The sequence below is a fragment of the Ruditapes philippinarum genome, unplaced genomic scaffold, assembly GCF_026571515.1.
Source record: "Ruditapes philippinarum isolate M1 unplaced genomic scaffold, ASM2657151v2 ctg2188_1_1_1_1, whole genome shotgun sequence".
In the NCBI taxonomy this organism is placed as follows: Eukaryota; Metazoa; Mollusca; class Bivalvia; order Venerida; family Veneridae; genus Ruditapes; species Ruditapes philippinarum.
Window position 1 is genome coordinate 36,515 of NW_026857644.1, and position 24,078 is coordinate 60,592.

Sequence of the window (24,078 nt, forward strand, 5' to 3'; positions counted from 1 at the left end):
TATCACTTCGTTTAACATAATAATACTTTTCATGTACATTTTCCTTAAATCAACATAACATGGGCAAATCTAAATAAAATGATATTCGTCTTCAATGTCGTGCTTATCACAGTCTATACAATGACGTTGATTTCATCCGATTTTATATGTGCCGTATTGGCGTGTTTGAATTTTTTCAAAGAATGTGAAGACAACCTTGTGTTAGATAACATCTTAAATTAAAAGGCAAAATATCCAAGTACTTTGCATACTCAAAATCACGTTTAACATGATAAGATACTTCTTATACGAGAACCTGAAAAAATGTTCTAAATAAATTAATACAGCTTTAACCTATCTGCATTTCTTATAGAAGAATAGAATATTCATTTGCTTATTGCTCCTTTAATATGAAACTGTCAATAGGTCTATGATTAGACAGCAAAAAAATAGCCACAATTACACTTTGATTGCTTTTTCAAGGTCTTAGTTTATCATCTTTCATAATTCAAAAATAAGTAAATCAGTACACCCTTTTTCCTGTGCGACGTAAAGCCTATCTGACCTATTACTGACAAGAAGTGATTGTGGCTTAAATCCGTCATCTCTTGTCAGAAGTTCATTCCATTCCCCTTCTCTTGAAACCACACGCAAGCATTTGAATCCACATACATAGATTGACTGACTTTGATCAGACGCTATACCATATGGTCCACACATACTGTCATCTATATATGGAAAATATCTTAAAACTTTGCCAGACATATCACACGACTGTATGCAGTGCTTTGAAAGAGAACCAAAAATGATTTGATTATCATGTGTAAGGTTTATACTCTCAATGCAGTAACCGAAAGAAGCAATGGTTCGCACTAAATCCCCATTTAGCGACCAACACTGAATGCTAGCATTTTGAAAATTATTGACAGCCACTATCATCACATTTTCAGACTTATGATATCTGATTCCTCTGGGACTCTCCACTTTTATAGATGTACGCTTACTTTCAGCAATCTTAGCAATCTTTTGACCGATAGTAAAAAATAATATCCTGTCATCATATGAACAAGTTATTGCTATTTCACCATTTGGCCTATCATAACTGATAAATGTGATTCCCCAAGGTATCCATTCAAGCTGGTGATATATCAGTGAATATTCAACGGAAATCATAATCAGTTTTTGGTTTCGAAAATCTACAAGTATCACTGGAAATGTTTCATTTGATGGTGTTGCTATATCAGTTATGGAGCACGTTTGATTTCCCCGTGCTATATTTACCTTTTTAAGAAGCTTAAGTTCACGTCTACCTATTTCCCTTTTATGTTTCTCGACAACCAAGTTTTTCGAATCAAGCAATGGGTACTGTGATTTATAAGAAACACGTAAACGCGGCAGACCGAAAACTCCCTTGAGATCTCTGTTGATGTTGTCTATTTCGCACTCTCCTTCGGTCATTGATATGTATCTCTCAATTTCTGATAAATTGGTATCCTTTATTAAGTCTTTTTTCTGAAACCGTAAAATATTATATAAGTACTCAAAATCATAATAAAAAGTAGACCAATTTATTACATACATACTTATTTAGAAATATTGATGAAATAAAATGCGTATTTTAATTTCCATATTTTTACCTTAAAATGTTATTTTTTCAACACAGTCCACCGCACATATTTTCCGTATTTTTACAGATATCTTGCGGGACCACTTTCATCTAAATTCAGCCGAAATAAAAAAAAATTAGGGAAAGTCTTTCAAATCATAATGTCAAAAAAATGTAAATAATATACAGAAAATTCAAGTTTTTTCTATAAATAAATAATTTATTTTTATCCTGTGGTATGAAAATTATCATATTTCACCATTGACTACCCCCACATATGAAATATTTATTTTCACTCAATAAAAATAAAGCCTTTATTAATAAAAAAGAAATATTTGCTATCTGTCAAAAATATGTCCATACAAAAGTCAATGTATGAAACCAATTCAAGGAAAGTTCAAAGAATAATTTGCCTGTTTGGATGAAGTGCGACAAATGTATACACAGTCAGCATTATACTAAATCAATGGTTGAATACATAACAATCACTGATCTCGTAGCAAAACTACACAAGTCATATTTAAGTAATATCGGGACCGTATCACGCTCAATTGGAGATTGTCTGTCATGTAATATCTAGGTTAAAACCTGAAAGCAACAAAAATTGAAAGATTCTCTATATAATTACATATTTATCATACCTTTTTAAGTTTCTGACATATATCGAGCATCTCCGTCTGCCTATTCTTGCTTTCCTCTCGAAATCTATAAACCTCATTGTTTAAGCGTTTTTCTGTTTCGTATAAATATGTGTTAACTTGCTCTCTATCTAAACGGATTTGTGACAAAACCTCCTCATACGATACATCAGCTCCTTCGTTGGCATTTGTTTCTTGCTTTAGTATATACGCTGCTTTATCTTCTACATATTGGATTTTTGAAACAATCCGTTCACTTTCAGAATCATAAATATCATGAATGTTATCCAAATTATCACAATGTCTATGTTTTTTTAAAGCACATTCGCTACAAACGATCACTTTATGAGTTTTGCAACGATATTTTAGATCATCTAAAGGGTGTAAAGAACATTTTGTACTGTATACCCTCGTTCTCCTTGGAACAGGTGGGGGAGGTTCCTCTGTCATACATTTATCACCATTTTCACCTTGCTGCAAAACCTGGTCATCAAAAACATTATGTTTATATGAACCTGGAGGGGTTGGTGCTCTGTCTTTTGACGTAATGGTCTTGTACTCAATAAGAACGTGGTCTTTAAAAGGCTTTGGTCGAAGATGATATTTGTAGCAAGCATCACACAAGTATTCTCCACATGTTGTGCAATATCCGTAAGCTTCATGAAGAACATTTTCGTCTTGGCAGGGTTGGCATTTTCGCTTGACCTTATCATCACTGCTCTCCTTACGTCCTGGCACCTCCATATCAATTTTTTTAACCTTAAAAAGTTTAAAACATAATGTAATTACAATTTAAAGTCTGTAGCTTGTTTTATTTTGATCTAGAATATTGTTTAAGTTTGATCTTGTATATAAAATTCTCAATACATGTTCGTTCGTATCTCATGATATTTTTGTTTCGACCATCATTCTTTGCACTTTAAATGTTTTTTTCAGACAACCTTAACCAGCGTCCTAACTCATAACAACTGTCTGATAAACATGATGTAAATAATGCAAGCGTTGAATTATTTGATTATGACAATTATTCATTCCTGTATATCAAACTCCTCACATTACTTCTCTGGATGCAAACGAATAATAATATATGTCATATGTTGCAGTTCGGACCGAAATATCCGTCCCGAGGGGACCCGCCCATTGCGTGGTAACGAGGCTTGCCGAGTTACCGACAATGGGCGGGTTTCTGAGGGACGGATATTCCAATCCGCACCGCAAACATATGTCAGATATTTTTTCTTGTATATTCTGCCATATTATTTCATATTTAAAATGGTTTACCTCAATATGAAACATGTTCATGGAAATTAAAGTAATGTCATCCATTATTTTCTTACAATAGCGTATAAACTTACAACTTAGATAACAACGGCAAATGACGCCATCCTAAGCATTTATTTCCCTTCTTAAACGATGTCATTTTAACGCGGTTCATTCATAAAGTGCGCTAAAATGACGTTGTTGTTTGGCACGCGACTCATCTGGCACCCCCCCATGCCAGATGATATTTTTCCGGCATGGGTAAAACTCACGGAAAGGCCAGTCTGCTATGCAAGAAAAAAGTAAGGACACAGCTTGACACTTCAGACAATAAGCCGTGAATAAAATCATGGATTTTCCTGTTTATGCTAACATGTTTCAATATTTATTGAAAGTTAATGATATCTGAGGAATTTTGACGCTGAGGAGAGAATAAATAAGAATAGTCTTTAAATTGAGTTTAATAAAATAAATAGATAAATTATCCCTTTTTAGCAATTAAAGCAAAATATCTACATCATTTCAGTTTAACTACAATAAAAGCGATGTGAAATAGGTTTATACCGATATTTATATATTTTATAAAGTAGTAAGAAAGCTCACATTTTCGTTATCTATAAAAAGCAATATCTAAATGTCAAAGAACATTACCTTATCAGAAAATCAACACAGACATGTTCGAGTTAAAATAAATGTAAATCTAATTTCGTTTATTTCTGGAAAAGAAAAACCTATTAGATAACTTGGTCTTGATTACTGGTTCCAGAAGTGAGTACAAGCCGGGAAGCTGTTTAACTTAACAAAGCGAATTTGCTTGAAATATTTATTTAAATATCTAAGTAAAACATGCCTGTACTAATTTCATGCATATTTGCGAAATCCTTACTGTATTAGGTTAAGTAAAATATCTGAAAGACATTATAACGCGAAATAAGGCGTTGTAACGTCCAAGACAGACGTAAAACAAAACAAGAATAAATACCACGAACAAGGCGTAGAAAAGCGTTAAGGGGTCTAGTTATGCGTCAAAATGCGTTATAACGTCTTTAGCACATCAAGTCTTTATACCCCGTTTTAACATATAGCAAAAGAAGGATATATAGTAACGCAGATAAAGTAAAAGTTACACAAAATAACTACTTAGAACTTGAAAAAAGTATTTTGTAACGAGAATACATGCGTAATAATGAGAATGAAGGAGCAGCAATTCGGATTAACATTTCTTAGAAAAATGGAATAAACAAGAGCCACCGCCGGGCGGAAACAACGCTCGACCTTTTACTTTTCTAAAAGCAAACAAATAAACGGTTCAAACAATTCTTTGAAAAGAAAATTAAAGAAAAAAGTTATTCTTTTAATACGTTCGAAAGACTTGCGGCGTATATTGTTTTGCACCTGGTTGTTCGTCCGTCTGTCCGTCAGTTTCTTAACAGGCTTTCGTGTCCGTATCTGTATCTTTTGAACCGCTGAAGGAAATTAAAACAACTTAGCAGAAATGTTAACCATAATGAGACGATTTGTAGAGCGCAGGTTCGACTTTCCTAAGGTCCAGGTCACAATAAATCATTTTGTATTAGTACAAATTTTGTGTCCGCTCTGTATCTTCTGAATCGATAGAAAGAAGGCAGAAATATATATTATATTGAGACGATGTGCAGAACGCAATTCGGACTTCCTTAGATCAAAATTGGCCTAGACCCGGGGATTAATTGATTTATTAAGACTTATATAGGAGTTTTAATGTCCGGTCTGTATCTTTTCAACTCTTTGAATGAAATTGCAACTACTTGGAAGCAATGTTAACCATAATGATACAATGTGCAGAGTGCAGGTTTGGCCTTTCTCAGGTCAAGGTCACTCTTTGTGATTTCGTATCAGTTTCATAATTTTGTGTCCGCTCTTTATCTTTTGAACCGATAGAAAGAAATTAAAACTATTTTGGCAGAAATATTTTTATATTGAGACGGTGTGCATATTATAAATTATGACCTCCTAATTTCAAAATTGACAGGCTTTCTCTAATTGAAATACTGATATGGGTTGTACATGTTTTATTATACGTTTAAAACAATAAATATGTTGAAATGAAGACATATCAATAATTATAATAAGTTGCAGAAAGTTTAGCCCATGACTACCACTTCATTTTTGAATTGCCGAATTTTAAAAGCTTTAAATCAAGGGAGGTAATAAAGAACACATTTTCATTTGCCCAAAAATATTATATTTATGTGTAAGCTTTGATATTTTGCATGAAGCATGCCTTTTGACATCTAATTTTTTTATATATAAATCATGCTCAAGGGTCAATATTGGTCCTTCTCCAGGGGTCACATAGATAGAAAAACTTATTTTCATGTATGTATTCTTATGTAAAGTTACAAATCCCAGATCATAGTTATTTGGCATGTTGTATGACAAAGAAGAGCCGACAATTGTTCCAAAATTCACTGATATTAAATGGCTGTGCCCAGTGGGTTGGTGTGCGGATGTGTTCGTTCGCACAGTTTACATGTTTACAAATTTAAATCGAATACATGTTTCAAAGTCTACTCCTCCAATCTGCAACATGCAGATCATTGATTCTTTGCATTTAACATCACTTTGTAAAAGTAGAATTATCAGGTTTGTACAAATAACGAACATAAGATGGATGTTTGTGCGAGTGTTGTTGTTATAAATGTAAAGGATGGTTAATAGAAAAGAAGAACATTATTTGGAAGCAAAGCATTTGATTATTTTTTAAGCTGATATTTTTTTGCATTTGAACTTCTTGTATACTCGTATATATACTTTTATTTGATTTTTTTCATTTAAAACCCAATAATAACCCAACATTATTGTTGTTTTCAGTCAGCATATATACTCCGTGTCAATTGCATCGAGGTACAAAATCACCATTGTGAGTTTCGAAATTAGCTTTCTAAGGGCGTTGCTGGTGACATGTCCTGGGTCTGTACTCCACAGCGATAGCTGTGGCATAGCCACATATTACTGTCACTAAGTATTTATGTGACAATAACATAGCTCTTTTGGATGTATCGATATAGATATTAAAAATCAGGCCCGTCGTCACGATTTTGTGATTGGTGAGGCCAATTTGATTGGTTTTAGGTAGAACCTAGGGGGGTACGGGGGCATGCTCCCCCAGAAAATTTTTTATACTAGGATGCTCTCAGGGGCGTTTTCTCGTATATTTGGCACAGTTTACAGCCTGCCGCTAGTACATGTTATAGTAATATGTCAACGATTTTTTACAGATTTAAGTGCGTCGTAAGTTTTAAGGGTGAAATTTAAGTTTCGCATGACGGACGGACAGGTGTACATATGTAATTGATATTTGGCAAATGAAAAATAAACAATAACTGACGTTATTGTAATTCTTTAGATACATTTTTATCTGATGATTATATATAAACATATGTACAGAAATATTACAGTACGTGGATTATTGTTTAGCATAAATCACACAATTGTATAAGCTTAAATAACAATCGATGACATGATGGAAGAATAGTACATAACGAGTCAACAATAACCACTTTTTGTTTAGCAGTAACTTGTGTTTTGTTAACAATAATCTTACACAACACAGAGTCTCATTTTATGTAAATTTTCCAAAAACACATCGCCGTCGTTCTCTGGTAGTAATGAACTCATCGGCAATTACACGTAAGTCGAGTAGATTTGTCCAGTTAACACCATGAGATTGTTCAAACGTACTTGAGACATTATCGATCTAAGGTATGTCTTAATTCTTCTGAACGGCGAGAATGTCCTTTCTCTGGTAGCATTAGTAGCAGGCATTACTAACAAAATCCTTAACAACACTACGACGTCAGAGAACAGTGCTCGTTCGAGCACTGACTGTTCTGACGGACGCAAATTTCAAAATGTCGGGTAGAGTAATAGTACTATTTTCTTATTTGTCAAAATGTGAACGTAGCAGCTGAAGTTGCACCTCTAAGATGTCTTGGTTAATATCGTTACCATAGAAATCACAAACAAAACCAAGTTCTCTAGTGTACTCGGTCTTCAAAGGTTGTGCGGCCTTTATAAGTAAATTCTCCACGTACGTTTGAAGTATGCGATATCCCGGTTGGTCAAATCTCTCTTTAACACTGGCGGTGGCAATATCGATTGCTTTTCAAAGTACTTAGGCAGGAACACGTCCTGCACTGTAACGGGGTGGTAGCCAACATCGTGCCCCATCTCGAATCGTGTGGGCTCCTTTCTCATTCGAGGAACATTTGGATCGTTAACACCGACGCGATCACTCTCACTTTGAAGTTTAATCCATAAAGAATCAAAACTGTCGTCTGATCTCATGTCTATCAAACTATCTAGAGGCCGGTTTGCTAGCCGCTGGCCCTCGGATGCTGAAAATGAAACTTGTTGAGGAGATTTGCTGAGGTTGTCTGTCAATACTAGGATGTCCAGTTGTTTCTTCGCGTCATGTTTGTATATTACCGCGCATTGCATAAGGGGCAAGTTAAGTGCCAAATAGCTAATCAGCGATGCGTGTTTTTTTTTTTTTTTTTTTTTTTTTTTTTTACTCATTTTTGGCCAAATCGACGACGGCCTTGATAATGATAATTGAAATACATATTGCGAACAAATGATATAAATAGGAATCCCTAAAATTATTTTTGATTATTGTAGATTTTATTTTCTTGAAAGAAATTTGCATTCGGGCGTATATAGCTACGCCTATGCGGTGCTCTTGTTTAGATTTAAATAGGTCTGTCTGGTCACACTTGTTGTTTTGTCCAAGTATGAAACATTACGGTCCATAAAAATGTGAAAGTTAAGAAAAAATACTAGCAAAATTCATTCATTTAACGGTCATGTCCATTTAAGGTTAACGTCATAAATTATCTTAATTATTCAATGTCCGTATGGTCACAAGTGTTGTTTTATCCAGTATTAATCAAATCCAACAATTAATATCAAAATTATGACCACTTAACCAAATTCAATAATTTTGACTTTTATGGACATTGATGGCGCCATTTGAAGCTCAAAGCAATTCAACATTTAGAAGGTCTTGTTCAAAAGGTTATTTTGTATGAAGACTATTTATGGATAAATTTTCTAGTTACAGCCCATAATAGCAATAATCATCAAAATTCGATAATTTGACCAACAAAGTCAAAGGCCAAGGTCATACATGAGTCAAGGTCAATTTTGAGTTTGATATGCATGAAGGCCCTGACTTAAAAAATATATATAATATTAAGTATGAAGTTAATCCATTTATGAATAACAATGTTATAGCCAGTTATAGAAAAAACAAGATCAATTAAGACGGTCAAGATCAATTAAAGGTCAATGTTACATCTATAATTTGTTTAATTTGTAGTAAGTATTGTTTTGTCCAAGCATAAATGTAATCCAGGCTTAAATAACAAAATTATGACGATTAAACCATTTAATAATTTGAACCTTATGGTCAAGGTCATTTAAAGCTCAAAGTGAGAGTCAGCTCAACCTTTTAGAAGGTCTTGTCCTATAGGTTTTTTGTCCAAGAATGAAGATAATCCATAAATTACCAAGTTACATCCAATTATGCAAAAAATCAGTGAAAATTTAATAACTTGACCATCAAGGGCAAGGTCATACGTGAGTCAAGGTTGATTTGGGTTTGATATTCATGAATGTCCTGACCTAAAAGATGTTGTGTCTATATATTATAAGGTTAATCCATTTATAGCTAACAAAGTTAATGTACTTTTTAGGGAAAAAAAGAGAATTTCATTTATTTTACCTTGAAGGTCTTTAAAGGTCAATTTCACATCAAATAATTCAATATGTTTTGTAGCAAGTCATACTTAGTCCAAGTTTGAATCAAATAACTACATAAATAAAAAATTATGACAATTTTCCTAAACTAAGGTATCACTAAAGGTGTTTAATATCCCCACAAGCAGTCCAAGAACCATTTTCATATTATTTTTAGTAATACTTACCCTTGACCTTCACCCAAGGGGTTCAAATGCAATACCAATCGGGGTTTTCACATAAGATGCTGTATACCAAGTTTGATTACAATTCCTCATTCCTAACTGTCCGGAAACTATTTTTCTATTTTTTTGTAATGGGACCTTAACATGACTGCATGAGTCCAAATGCAAAACCAACCGAGTTTTTCATTTAAGCTAGCTATAAACCAAGTTTTTTTTTTACAAAATCTCTTTAGTAACTCTTATTATTGTCCGGAGACCATTTTTCTATATTTAATAATGGTGACCTTGAACCCAGGAATACCAACCGGGTTCTTCATATAAGCTTGCTATAAACCAAGTTTGATGACGCTATATCTTTCCTCACTCTAGTTAAATATCGTCCGGAAAGCATTTTTCTAATTTTAGTAAAAGTGCTCTTGCCCTTAACCCCAGGGTATCAAAATGCAATACCAACCGGGGTTTCCACGTAAGGTTGCTATATACCAAGTTTGATTACAATTCCTCAATCCCTAATCTAGGTATTGTCTGGAAACTATTTTTTCTATTTTATATAGCGGTGACCTTGACATGACTCCAAGAGTACAAAAGCAAAACCAACCGGAGTTTTCATATAAGCTTGATATCAACCATGTTTCTTTACAATATCTCATTAGTAGATCTCATTACTGTCCGGAAACCATTTTTCTATTTTTTATAATGGTGACCTTGACCCCAGGTGGTTCCAAATGCAATACCAACCGAGGTCTTCATATAAGTTTGCTATAAACCAAGTTTGATTACAATATTTAATTCATAGCTCAAGTTATTGTCCGGAAACCATTTTTTCTAATTTGAGTAAAATTGACTTTGCCCTTGATCCCAGAGGATGTAAATGAAATACCAACCGGGGTTTTCACGTAAGGTTGCTATATACCAAGTTTGATTACAATTCCTCATTCCTAACTCAAGGTTTTATCCGGAAACTTTTTTTTGTAACGGTGACCTTAACATTACCCCAGGAGTCCAAATGCAAAACCAACCGGAGTTTTCATATAAGCTTGCTATAAACCAAGTTTGTTTACAATTTCTCATTATTAACTCTAATTATTGTCCGGAAACCATTTTTCTATTTTTTATAATGGTGACCTTGACACCAGGTGGTTCCAAATGCAATACCAAACGGGGTCCTCATATAAGTTTGCTATAAACCAAGTTTGATTGCAATATTTCATTCCTAACTCTAGTTATTGTCCGGAAACCATTTTTTCTAATTTTAGTAAAATCGCATTCGCCCTTGACCCCAGGGGATCTAAATGCAATATCAATCGGGGTTTCCACGCAAGGTTGCTATATACAAACTTTGATTAAAATACCTCGTTCGTTCCAAACTCTAGTTCTTGTCTGGAAACCACGAAGGAGACCGACCGACAAGCTTGCCATTATAGACCCACCTTTACTTCGTTTGTGGGAGTATAATTATGTAATGTGTCCTTGACGGTCAAGGTGATTTAAAGCTCAAGTTCAATGTCAGTTTTAACTTTTAATAGGTCTTATCCAAACGACTGCTTAAAGATAATCCATTAATTACCAAGTTATAGTCAATTATACAAAAAAAAAAACAGTGAAAATCCAATACATTTATCAATGTGCCAAGGTCAACTTGAATTTAATATTCATAAAGGTCTTCTCCTAAAGTATGTTGTGTCTTAATATGAAGTCAAACCATTCATTAATAATAAAATTATGACCAGTTACAGCAAAAAAGAGAGAACATTTCAATAATTTGACCTACAAAGTGTCGAGTGACGGTCAAGGTTCCGTCAAGTTTGCTTCAAGGCCTATCCTAAAAGATTGTTTATATAGCAACAATCAGGAAAAATCAAGCACAATTTAGACATTACATTTGATCTTGAAGGTAAAGGTCATTTATGAATAAAAGTCAAGTTTGTTCTGGTTTACTTGAAAGTATTGTCCTAAGAGTTGTGGTGGCTATTAATAAAGACAATACACCAAGAACTAAACGAATTATGATCGACTTTATGGTTTTAGGTACGGCAACGGATACCTGACCGCCACCATGACTGTTACAGTACCTCTGTTTTGCTTTAGAGCAATAACGCAATATAAAAGGTGTAGTGACGCGATACAAAAGGCTTGGTAATGCGAATACAGGCGTATGAACTCAAAAAGCATAATAATGCGACAAGAGAATAGTTACACGAAAAAGCAGTAATAGGGCAAACAATCGTAGTAATAAGCAATGCAAAAATTAGCGCGAAAAAGGTGAAGTAACGACTCAAAGGGCACCGTAACGCGAAAAAAGCGGAATAACGCCAAATGATTGTCATTTTATGCTATCCATGCACAAATTAAATAAGGAGTTGTTGAAGCCGGCCTTTTTATATTGTTTTATGGAATGGAAGAGACAAGTCCCGCGGGGGGGGGGGGGTGATATCATCCCCTTTTTTCGTAGAATACTATGCTAGAATTTTAATAAGCTTGACGAGCGTATTGATTGTATGATTGTATCTTTCTTTGATTCGGTAAACATTATACTTCAGATTTACCATCGTATCTACAGTAGAAAACATAATGCCATTTTTTCTCGGTAAATTTGACTTAAGTAATAAATATATACGAATATTATGTTCTATTTATCATATATATAAAATAAGAACCGTAAACTGTTAAAAAGAGCCATTTTTCATTGACACGCCTTTAGTGTAACGCTTATATAAGCGCACTTTAACGCTATGCTAATATATAGCACAAATGACATCACATCAAAGTATTATTACACTAGTGTAATATCGTTTTATCAAATAGAGGAAAAATGTTTTGTTCAGTGTAAGATCAAAATATATTTCACCGAGTGAGCACCAAAAATGTTTCACGAGTGTAGCAGCCACGAGTGAAATATGAATTTTTTTGTGTTCACGAGGTTAAATATATTTCGATCTTACACTGAACTAAACAAATTTTCTTTTTATTATATGCAAGAAAAGTTTGAAAATACATTTAACCTAATACTAAATGAAAAGCGCGCCAAATAATAATTCAACCTGACGTCATTTATGGCGTCAGGTCAATAAGTTGATTTCCAGTACTTTACACGCAGGTATTTCACTGAAACAACGTAAGGGGCAGTGAAATTATCAAGATGATAATTTTACTGTTTCAATCATTTATTTTACTTTTTGCCAACAATCAAACACACCGTCAACTTGCAACATTAGAACAGGATAGGCACAACAGTTTTATCAATTTTACTTGCTGTTTACAAAATATCCTTAAATCCGATTATGCTGCGCATGCGCAATGCGATATCTATGTAGAGGTGTGTCACAGGTTCTTTTAAAATTGCATGTTTATTTGTTTGGGTCGTCAAACCAAACAAATAATAGTAGCGAAATTTCAGACCTGATATGCTTATTTGCAAAATCCGGAAGTAGTCCAAACTCTTCGAAGCGGATATTACCCTTTATAAGTAAACTAACGCCGGAAAATAAAGGGGAAATCACTGTGTAAAGATTGTAAAATGACAGGCGCATTAATTTTCAAGCCTACTTGGGGAAGAAAAAAATGTTCCCGATTGGTCGAAGATTTCTAATTTTCTGTTTAGATATACATGCTTAGATTATTTACATCAGTGTTAAACAACATGTCTACCGTGAACAAAATATCTCGAAATTGATTAGGTTATAACACTGAAAAAGATTGGTGACACTATACAAAAGCAAATTTGTAAATAATCTCACAACCTTCACCTTTCTGAGACCAAAAATAATTCAGCACATTATGTACTTTGAATACTATGGTAGTGCATTTTCTGTAGTAAAGTAGAAACAGGTGAGTATCTTACAGGCCGCCAAAGAATACGATACGGAGTTCCGAGAACCACCGTGATGGACCATCTTAAATGTAGGATTACATTTTTTCTGTTCGTAGCAACGTGATTGCACACCTTTGCATTTATGCAGATGGGAGAGTCATTCCAACTAGGCAACTTATTCAATATAACTAGATAGTTCAGATTGATAAATATGTGTTATTTTTACAAATTGTATGTACATACATTTACGTGTGACAAAAACTTTTTCAGGGTTGTTGACCACACAGGAATTACAAGATAAAATCCGATCTTCTTTATATTACACGGACAATAAATCAGGCTATATGGATGGAAAACTGTTAACCGAGAGGTTAAAGCCGAGTTTGCTTTCAGGTTGTGAACGTAACCGGTCCGTCTTTCATATATTGGACAACCAAAGTAGCCATCTGACTCTAACACTCGTTGAAATGGCTATAAAACACAAAGTTGTACTTATTTGACTACAAGCCCACACCATGCACATACTTCAGCCGTTAGATTGAAGGCGAGTCATTGTATGTGTCATTGCTACATTTCAGGAAATAAATCAATTTCGCAAAACTATTTCACTGCTGCTAATTGCTACATTCCCATTCTTATGTGTTGGGTATTTTCATAAATGAAAACAATGAGCATTTTATTAACACTATATTGATTGAAAACTCGTAATGTTTAGGTTATTGGATTGTTAAAGGTAGGGTCTCCAAACTTGCTGATGGACGTTGGTTTCTGAATGAAAATCACAATCAGCAAAGCCAGATTTCTTGTGATTTTAAACTTCGATTTTAAATTTTGATCGATTTTGTTTTGATGCCTTAACTACGAAAGCCTAATAGTGTCAAATAAAATAAAAAAATAAAAAAGCGAAATAACGCCTTTATTCGCGTAATAACACAAAACAATAGGCGTAATTACGCGAATCAAAAGTCGTAATAACGCGAATAAAGGCATTATAACGCGAATCAAAAGGCGTAATAACGCGAATAAAGGCGTTATAACGCGAATCAAAAGGCGTAATAACGCGAAAAAAGGCGTAGCAACGCAAATAAAGGCGTTATAACGCGAATCAAAAGGCGTAATAACGCGAATAAAGGCGTTATAACGCGAATCAAAAGGCATAATAACGCACATAAAGGCGTAATAAAGCGAATCAAAAGGTGTAATAACGCGAATAAAGGCGTAATAACGCAAATCAAAAGGCGTAGTAACGCGAATAAAGGCGTAGTAACGTGAACCGAAAGGCGTTATAACGCAAATTAAAACGCATTATAATGCCAATTTAATACCATATTTATATTAATCAAATTGCCTAGTAACGCGAGAAAGGAAGACCAATATTGATCTGAATTTATTGCTCAAGATTGAAACTCCTATAGAATAATACAAAATACATTTACAATAACTATCATTCCATTTGCACAGTAATAATGCAAACTATTTGTCATAAACTAATGAAGACTCTTTAATATTTGCCAGTATAAGATGACTTTGTGACTTATAGGTCATTAAGTATTACATCCTTCAAATAAAAAATACCCTATGAAGTTTGAATATTGTGGGCCAAATGGAACTTAAGTTATGCTCCGGAAACCAAATTGCTAACGGACGGACGGACAGACGGACATTTTGGGTTTAGGGGCTATTTTCTTTGTTATTTTCTTTGTTTTCTTAAGGCTACTAGCCCATAAACCCTTTGATCACGGAATGAACCTATTGTTCTCTTTTGTTCTCTTTACTGTTATATAGCCCCTAAACCCAAAATGTTTGCTCGGACGGACGGACGCCAGGGGGTATAACATAATATGTCCGAAATTATTTGTGGGCATATAATAAAACGCACATCTAGATCAATTCATTTAAATCAACATTGTTCTTCCTTCCATATATTACTTGGCCACTGTCTGGAATTTATATGGCATTAAATTAGCGTTATAACGCCTTTTCTTTTGCGTTATTACGCCTTTTGGTTCGCGTTATAACGCCTTTTGATTCGCGTTATAACGCCTTTATTCACGTTATTACGATTTTTGATTTGCGTAATTACGCCTAATGTTTTGCTTTATTACGCGAATAAAGGCGTTATTTCGCCTTTTAATTCGCGTAATAACGCCTTTATTCGCGTTATTACGCATTTCAATTCGCGTTATAACGCCTTTATTCGCGTTATAACGCCTTTGATTCGTGTACTTACGCCTATTGTTTCGCGTTATTACGCTAATAAAGGCGTTATTACGCCTTTCAATTCGCGTTATAACGCCTTTCAATTCGCGTTATAACGCCTTTATTTGCGTTATAACGCCTTTGATTCGCGTTATAACGCCTTTTGATTCGCGTTATTACTCGATTAAAGGCGTTACTACGCCTTTTGATTCGCGTTATAACGCCTTTATTCGAGTTTTACGCCTTTTAATTCGCGTTATAACGCCTTTCAATTCGTGTTTCAACGCCTTTATTTTCGTGTTATAACGCGAAACAAATGGCGTAATAACGCGAATCAAAAGGCGTAATAACGCGAATAAATGCGTTATAAAACGAATAAAAAAAGGCGTAATAACGCGAACCAAAAGGCGTAATAACGCAAAACAAAAGGCGTTATAACGCTAATTTTATACCATATAAATTCCAAACAATGGCCTAGTCATGTAAGAAAGGAAGAACAATGTTGATCTAAATGAATTGATCAAGATGTACGTTTTATTTTCAATTTTGTACGGATACGTCCTAAGACCACAGTTTGATTTTTTTAAATCTTTTATTAGGAAATGCTTTCGTCGGATTAAAGGTTACTATCACCTAACTTTAGATACTTTTCTACAAGGACAAAGAAGACAATGTCTCCTATAATTGTAACTTAACAGAAACACTTTCCCCCTTCTAAGCATACCTATTAATAATTAAGATAAACTTTCACCCTAATGTGATTAACTTATACCTTACGTTTTTTCAAAATCTTGTTACCTATAGCCTATTATCTATGGCGTAATTGGGAACGACATTCACATAAATAGAAGATACTACAGGTTATTAAGTAATTATACAGGACATATCCGTAGATAATTGAACATATGACGCACATATAAGATAAGATAAGATATAAGAAAAGAAAAGAAAAGATAAGAAAAGAAATTCATTTACTATAGTGACGTGTTTAAAGTCAATGATGTGATACATGTGAATTCAGAGTAACTTTATATACCGGTAAGTCCAGTCCAATGGACCTATAAGACACAAAGTCATCTTATATTGGCAAATATTAAAGAGTCTTCATTAGTTTATGACAAATAGTTTGCATTATTACTGTGCAAATGGAATGATAGTTATTGTAAATGTATATTGTATAATTCTATACGAGTTTATATCTTGAGCAATAAATTCAGATCAATATTGGTCTTTCTTTCTCGCGTTACTAGGCAATTTGATTAGTATAAATACGGTATTAAATTGGCATTATAATGCGTTTTAATTTGCGTTATTACGCCTTTTGGTTCGAGTTACTACGCATTTATTCGCGTCACTACGCCTTTTGATTTGCGTTATTACGCCTTTATACGCTTTATTACGCCTTTTGATTCGCGTTATTACGCCTTTATGCGTGTTATTACGCCTTTTGATTCGCGTTATAACGCCTTTATTCGCGTTATTACGCCTTTTGATTCGCGTTATAACGTCTTTATTCGCGTTATTACGCATTTTGATTCGCGTTATAACGCGTATAAAGGCGTTACTACGCCTTTTGATTCGCGTTATAACGCCTTTATTCGCGTTATTACGCCTTTTGATTCGCGTTATAACGCGAATAAAGGCGTTACTACGCCTTTTGATTCTCGTATTAACGCCTTTATTCGCGTTATAACGCCATTGCATTTTTATTTTTTTATTTTATTTGACACTATTAGGCTTTCGTACTTAACCATTAAAGGCACAGACCGAAAAGGAAAACTCACGAGTTGTACTGGAAGGTCGGGTGATAAGCGGGTTAAAGACATGATGATAAACTAAGAGTAGTAAGTTCGTTAATTCATTCTTCATTCAGCGAATAATTAAAGCCTATATATATACATATATACTCAAAAAAATAAAACATCGATTTCTTTAAAGTTAAACGAATCATCTTATGTTATTATTACAGATTACGGAACGTGTTTTAATGTATCAGGCTTTTGAAAATAGCAGAAAAGAGGACGTGTTTGTTAAACACAAAGGCCCCACGCTCAGATTTTTGTCACTTAATTTATAAAAAAAAAATGTTAACCAATCCACTCAGTTATAGACAGACAAAATGCCAAAACAGTGATATCACTTGACAGTCATGGCGTTTTGTAATTGTGAAAAATATAGGTTGGCAAGTCGTTGCTATGACTTGTGATGAAGCTGAAAAATATTCAACTTACCATAACACGTTATCAAATATATATAACTGCAAGACTTTACATTGAATCAAGTGACCTCAATCTCCATCCAAACTTAAAGGGCTACCTTGGTATGTTCCTTGTAAATATAAGTCATTGGTAAAAATAATACAAAGGGTGTAAAACAGGGTAAAAAATCTATTGTAAGCACAAGTAACATTGACCTTGTGACTACCAGCACTGGACTATCCAAGGTATGTTCCTTCCAAATATAACAGTCTATAAATCAAGGCTGTATAAGAAAATGTGTACAACTCTATTTTGGCACCCCTGATCTTGACCCTATGACCCCTAACTCAATACAAAGAAGAATACCATGCAACATATCTTCCTACTAAATGTAAAAGACTTTTGTCCATAAATATAGGTTGTATGAGTAAAAGTGTAAAGATCTACTTTAAGCACCTTGGCCCAACTGATCCTTTACTTCATCTCAATGATGCAAGCTATCATCCTTTCAAATATGAAAGACATCAGTCAAAAACTAAAGGATGTCTAAGCAAATGTGTATAAATCATTGGCACCCTTGAGCTTGACCCGTTGACCCCTTATTCAATTCAAAGGATAAATACCGTGCAAGTTATCTTCCTACCAAATATAAAAGACAGTTCATAAATAAAGGCATTTGTGTTAAAACCTTTTTCAAGCACTGGTGACCTTGACCATATGACCTCTAACTCAATCCAAAAGAAGAAGACCATGAAAGGCTGTATGTACAAAAATAAAAAAATCTAGTTTCAGAACTGGTGACGTTGTTCCACTGACCCAAACCTCAAGCAAAAGAAAGAATACTATGCAAGTTATTTCTCCCTACCAAATATGAAATACACCTGTCAATACATAGAAGCTGCATGGACAAACGTGTAAAAATCTATTTTAGCACTGATGACCTTTACCTTACGTTTCTCCATCCAAAGGCTTCTCAATAATATGTTTCTACCAAATATAAAATACATCTATTAATAACTAAAGACTGTATCAGCAAACTTGTAAAAACATACGTTTTTTTTCACCTGTAAAAATGTAAAAAATTGTTTTAGAATTTTGGAATCTTGATTTTGACCCAAATGACCCCTAACTAAACCCAAAGGAAGAGAAACTCCTTTAGCATGTCCATATTAAAGATGAAAGACGTCAACTTAGTAATAAAGCCTGTATGAGAAAATAAATTATTAAATTTCTTTTTACACCAGTGACCTTGACCTTGACCTTAGTGATCCCTTACTCCACAAAAATAAGAGGACCATTAAAGGTATCCACTTTCCAAATATGGAGGACATCATTCTGTGAATAAAGTAATTACGAGAACTTTAAGATAGATCCAAATGCTGGAATAGGCTATAACCATACAAGGCCCTATTTACAAAGTGATGAAAAGGGAAATAACCTGGGAAAATGGATAGCACAGTTATATAACTTGACAATATCATGCACTTTGTTTTGGTTCGTATGTGTGGAAATTATGGAACTATTAGTATAGATAGAACTTCAGATAAATCCAACTTGCCAGGTAAGTTTAACCGTATTCATTTCAAGAGCTGAAAGGGCAAAGACTTGAAAAAAATGGATGCAATTGTTATGCAACTTGTCCAGATTATGTATTTTGTATTGATAAGTGTGTGAATTATGATGGTACAGGTAGAAATTAATTATTTAAATCCAACTTGCCGTTTGAGGCAAACCTCGTACGGACAGACGGCCACGCGTACAGATGGATCAATTAATATAGGCCCGAGGGGCATAAAATATCTTTGGCATTAATCTAAATTTAATATTAACTAAAACAATCACTAAAGGTGATTAATACCCCCAACCCTCGCAGGACTGCTTCAGAAATTAGGAAGTTACAAGTAACAGAATACCTTGTTAAAGAAATGAAATAGAGTTATGGTTGTGGGCAATTAAATGTAGTTGTGGTTTTTGAATGTTGCATTTCCGAACAATATGGTTGACCATTGATGATGTTTTATTGAAATACTCTGTAATAAATCCAGAAAGACTTACTCTTCTTGAGCACTGCACTTCCTCTCATTGCGCTTGACCAGTGTATGAAGTTGCATTGAATTCTAAACATAAGTTTTAATTTATGCACAAGACAAGGAAAAGGAAAAAACGACAATAACTCTACAAATACTGAAGATGGAGTTATGGTTATTGTATACTGCACTTCCTCTCATTTCGCTTGACCATTGTATGAAGTTGTATTGAATTCCAACTACTAGTTTTCAAGTTATGCACTGGACAAAAAAAGTAACAAAGGGCAATAACTGTAATGAATCAAAATAGAGTTTTGCTTCTTCTGCACTGCACTTCATCTCACTGCCCTTGCCCATTGTATGAAGTTTCATTGAATTCCAAACATTAAATTTCAAGTTATGCACTTGACATTAAAAAGTAACAAAGGGCAAAAACTCTTTAATGAGTCAAGAAAGAGTTATGGTTTCTGTGCACTGCGCTTCCTCTCAATATACTTGACCATTATATGAAATTGTATTGAATTCCAAATAATACTTTTTAAGTTATGCTCTGAACAAGACAAAAGCAATTGAAAAGTAACAAAGGGCAGTTACTCAAAAATTGCTCTCAACAGAGTTATGCTTCTTGTGCACTGTACTTCCTCTTAATGTGCTTGATAAGTGTATGAAGTTGTATTGAATTGCAACTAGTAGTTTTCAAGTTATGCTCCGGACAAGGAAAAGTTAAAAAGGGCAATAACTCTGTAATTAGTCAAGATTGAGTTATGGTTCTTTTGCACTGTACTTTCTCTCAATGTGCTTGATCATTGTATTAAGTTGTATTGAATTCCAACCATTAGTCTTAAAGTTTTGCTCCGGACAAGGAAAAGTAACAAAGCACAATAACTCTGTAATTTCTTTAGGTAGAGTTATGGTTCTTGTGTTCTGCACTTCCTCTAATTGTGCTTGATCATTGTATGAAGTTGTTTTGAATTCCAACCAGTAGTATTCAAGTTATGCCCCGGACAAGGAAAAGTAACAAAGGGCAATAACTCTATAATGAGTCATGATGAAGTTAAGGTTCTTGTGCTCTGCGCTTCCTCTCAATGTGTTTGACCATTGTATGAAGTTGTATTGAATTGCAACTAGTAGTTTTCAAGTTATGCTCCGGACAAGAAAAAGTAACAAAGGGCAATAACTCTGTAATTAGTCAAGATTGAGTTATGGTTCTTAAGCACTGCCCTTCCTCTCAATGTGCTTGATCATTGTATTAAGTTGTATTGAATTCCAACCATTAGTCTTAAAGTTTTGCTCCGGACAAGGAAAAGTAACAAAGCACAGTAACTCTGTAATTACTTTAGGTAGAGTTATGGTTCTTGTGATCTGCACTTCCTCTAATTGTGCTTGATCATTGTATGAAGTTGTTTTGAATTTCAACCAGTAGTTTTCAAGTTATGCCCCGGACAAGGAAAAGTAACAAAGGGTAATAACTCTATAATGAGTCATGATGGAGTTAAGGTTCTTGTGCTCTGCGCTTCCTCTCAATGTTTTTGACCATTGTATGAAGTTATATTGAATTCCAACCATTAGTCTTTAAGTTATGGTCCGGACAAAAGAAAGCAATGGAAAAGTAACAAAGGGCAAGAACTCTGAATGTACTTTATTAATAGTTATGATTTTTATGCACTGCACTTCCCTTTATTGTGCTTGACCATTGTATGAAGTTGTTTCGAATTCAAACCAGTAGTTTTCAAGTTATGGTCCGGACAAGGAAAAGTAACAAAGGGCAATAACTCTATAATTAGTGAAGATAGAGTTATGGTTCTTCTGCACTGCACCTCCTCTCAATGTGTTTGACCATTGTATGAAATTGTATTGAATTCCAACCATTAGTCTTCAAGTTATGCTCCGGACAAGGAAAATGCAACGGACGTCTGGACCGACCGACCGACCTACTGACCACCGGGTGACTCCTATTTACCCACCAAACTTCGTTTTGGGGGGTATAATAACTATTATATAAATTAATCGGCATGATTTCATTCACTTCAGGAGAAAAAAATGCATTAGAAGAGTAAAAGGAGAGACAAAAGGAAAGAAAAAATGATAGGATTCAGAAAGACAGAAGAAAAGTTAAATAAAGTAAAAGAGAAACTAAGGAGAAAAAAGGAGAGAGTGAGGAAAATTGCATGGACTGAACAGACAGAAAACAAAAGAAAATGTTCGGAAGAAGCGAGTCACAACTGACGAAAAACCAGGCTTGCCAGCCCGATTTATACGTGTGTTCCATGCATTGTGCAAGAAAGGGTTGTTTACGAGGCACAGGGCATAGAATGGTGTAATGAGGGCATGTGTTTGACATAGTGCCATTTTAAATGTTTAAGTAATGGAGATAAAGAGTTCGTCTGAAGGTAGTTGTTCGTTTTGCAAAGAATATTAGCTTTGGCTGTAAACCAACGAATAAAGTAATATCTTGCTATTGCCAAATTTAAATACAAATTATGTGTACATCTTTGTAGATATATATTAAAACTGATCATCAAAAGGTTGTGGATAAAATCTAACATTGAATATCCTATACTGTTCAAGTGTTTAAGAACCAATTGTTTTATGTTAATCTTTACACTGGTTGCTGTTTCACAATCGTTAAATCTTTATAAATAAAGTTGTTCATGTAACGTTTTAAACATAAGTTTGTTCCTTTATTTTACAGGTGACTTATTATTTTGAACCTTGTTGTTATCAGCTATGTATATTTAATTTCATAGCATAATATTTTACATACTTTACGGTAATTAAAAGCGGGTCGCATACTTTTGATAGTATTTGTTTAACATGGTTAAGAATATGAGACATCATTTGTTAAGTATTTTAGAAAGTATGGTGTTATGTTAGTATAAGGTATGAAAATATACATGTATATAAAATATCGATATAAAAGTTTGTTTCTTGATTTTCAGAAATTTCCGACTTACACCGTAAGGAGGCGACGTTATTAACTGTCGCGGTGCAAAATAACACGTTTTTGGTACCCCCACTCAGAGCCTCATAGAAGTACCTAAGTAGTTTATTTTGTGTCGACAGACTGAAGTTTGTTTAGGTTGGTTACCCGTGTAATTTACACTGTTAACAATAAAACAATAAGATTTATTGATACTGATTTAGTGTCAAATTTACCTCAACAAGCAGTATACAAAATTGATATCGTTTTGTCGATCAATAAAACTACGGGAGAGACACTTAACATAACATATTGAGGGTAGATCTTACCAAACTATTTCACGTAGGGTACAAGAAAAGTATTTCTACTTTGAAAAAGTCGAGGGTGGGGAGGTTGTCGGTATTGTCATTCACATGAATTTCCAGGTTCACGACCAATATTGGTGATCTCGTTATTTTGAAAACAATTATAATATGTAATGTAATTCATAATTAAATACGATTTAGAATAAACTATTTGAAAGAAAATCAAAGTTTAACGGCAGAGAAAGATATATTATGGTAGGAAGCAAGATAATCAGACCTCAAATACCAGATAACCTTAACTTGAAAGATTGTATATGAAACCTTTTTTTAGACGTGTATGCGTTTCAGAAAATTCCTTTATATTATCTTACTAATGAATGCAAGTTTTCTACAGATTAAGTTGCAGTTTTAAAATGACCAATGACAATTCTTCTTTCATCCAGTCCTTCATTAACACTTTCTCAGATGGCCTTTTGCTGAAAAGTTTTATTGTTATATTTTTTTTATGTTTAATTTTCAGTATTGTTTGCTTGTTCCGTAAGTTTAATAGACAACGGCCATTAGTAATATATAAGCTCAGAACACATTTAAACGTACATAATAACCTTTAAACTTGAACCGATATTAAAAAAGACCATCGTCTATATAATAAAAGCCCTAAAGCGCACAATTTGCTGGGCTAAGTGATCTGCTAACATTTATTACAATACAAAAGCAATATTATGATTCAGCGAATAATTCATGAAATTGCATCATATACAAAACATTAATATCATAGATAATGAAATATCAACTTACTGATATGTAGGATCTTTAGCCCTTTTACACAATATGATAAACTTATTAATCCACACAAATGTATTGGGATGCCATGGTTAGAAAAAATGATTACCGTTTAAACGGCGACGTAGTAACCGTGTTTACCTTAGATTTGCAACATTAAAATGATTACAATACATAACCATATCCGAATATTAGCCAGGGTCGTACCGTAATCAATCAGATTGGGGAAAAAACATTCAGTGTTAACGTTTACATAAATCGGCCATACCATTATGACATAATAGGTTGTGCAAGTTATTCAGTTATTACATTTGCACTCTAATTGGAATAGAGAAAATTAAACTGGGCATGGGAACACCACAGGGTATAACTGTGGTTCTACATTC

General features: G+C 34.0%; 1 protein-coding gene across 2 annotated transcripts; it reads right to left on the bottom strand.

Moving 5' to 3' along the window:
- Positions 1–201: 201 nt before the first annotated feature.
- On the bottom strand, positions 202–23,906 carry LOC132750492 (uncharacterized). 2 transcript variants are annotated; one of them, XM_060740487.1, is made up of 3 exons: positions 23,802–23,906; positions 2,227–2,982; positions 202–1,491 (listed from the first exon to the last, which is right to left on the bottom strand). In XM_060740487.1, exons 2-3 carry the CDS (start codon positions 2,965–2,967, stop codon positions 481–483), a joined length of 1,752 nt encoding a protein of 583 aa, XP_060596470.1. In that variant the 5' UTR covers positions 2,968–2,982; positions 23,802–23,906; the 3' UTR covers positions 202–480. The 2 variants fall into 2 exon arrangements, with proteins under 2 accessions (XP_060596470.1, XP_060596469.1); XM_060740486.1 differs by lacking the exon at positions 23,802–23,906 and adding an exon at positions 23,708–23,793.
- Between the last annotated feature and the right edge of the window lie 172 nt (positions 23,907–24,078).

What these genes read in the sequence shown, in the direction of transcription:
- LOC132750492 (XM_060740487.1), bottom strand. Translation starts at nt 2,967, where the DNA reads ATGGAGGTGCCAGGACGTAAGGAGAGCAGTGATGATAAGGTCAAGCGA. An exon ending in TATGTCAGAAACTTAAAAAG is followed by an intron (nt 1,492 to 2,226) that starts GTATGATAAATA and finishes TTACGGTTTCAG; the next exon opens with AAAAAAGACTTAATAAAGGA.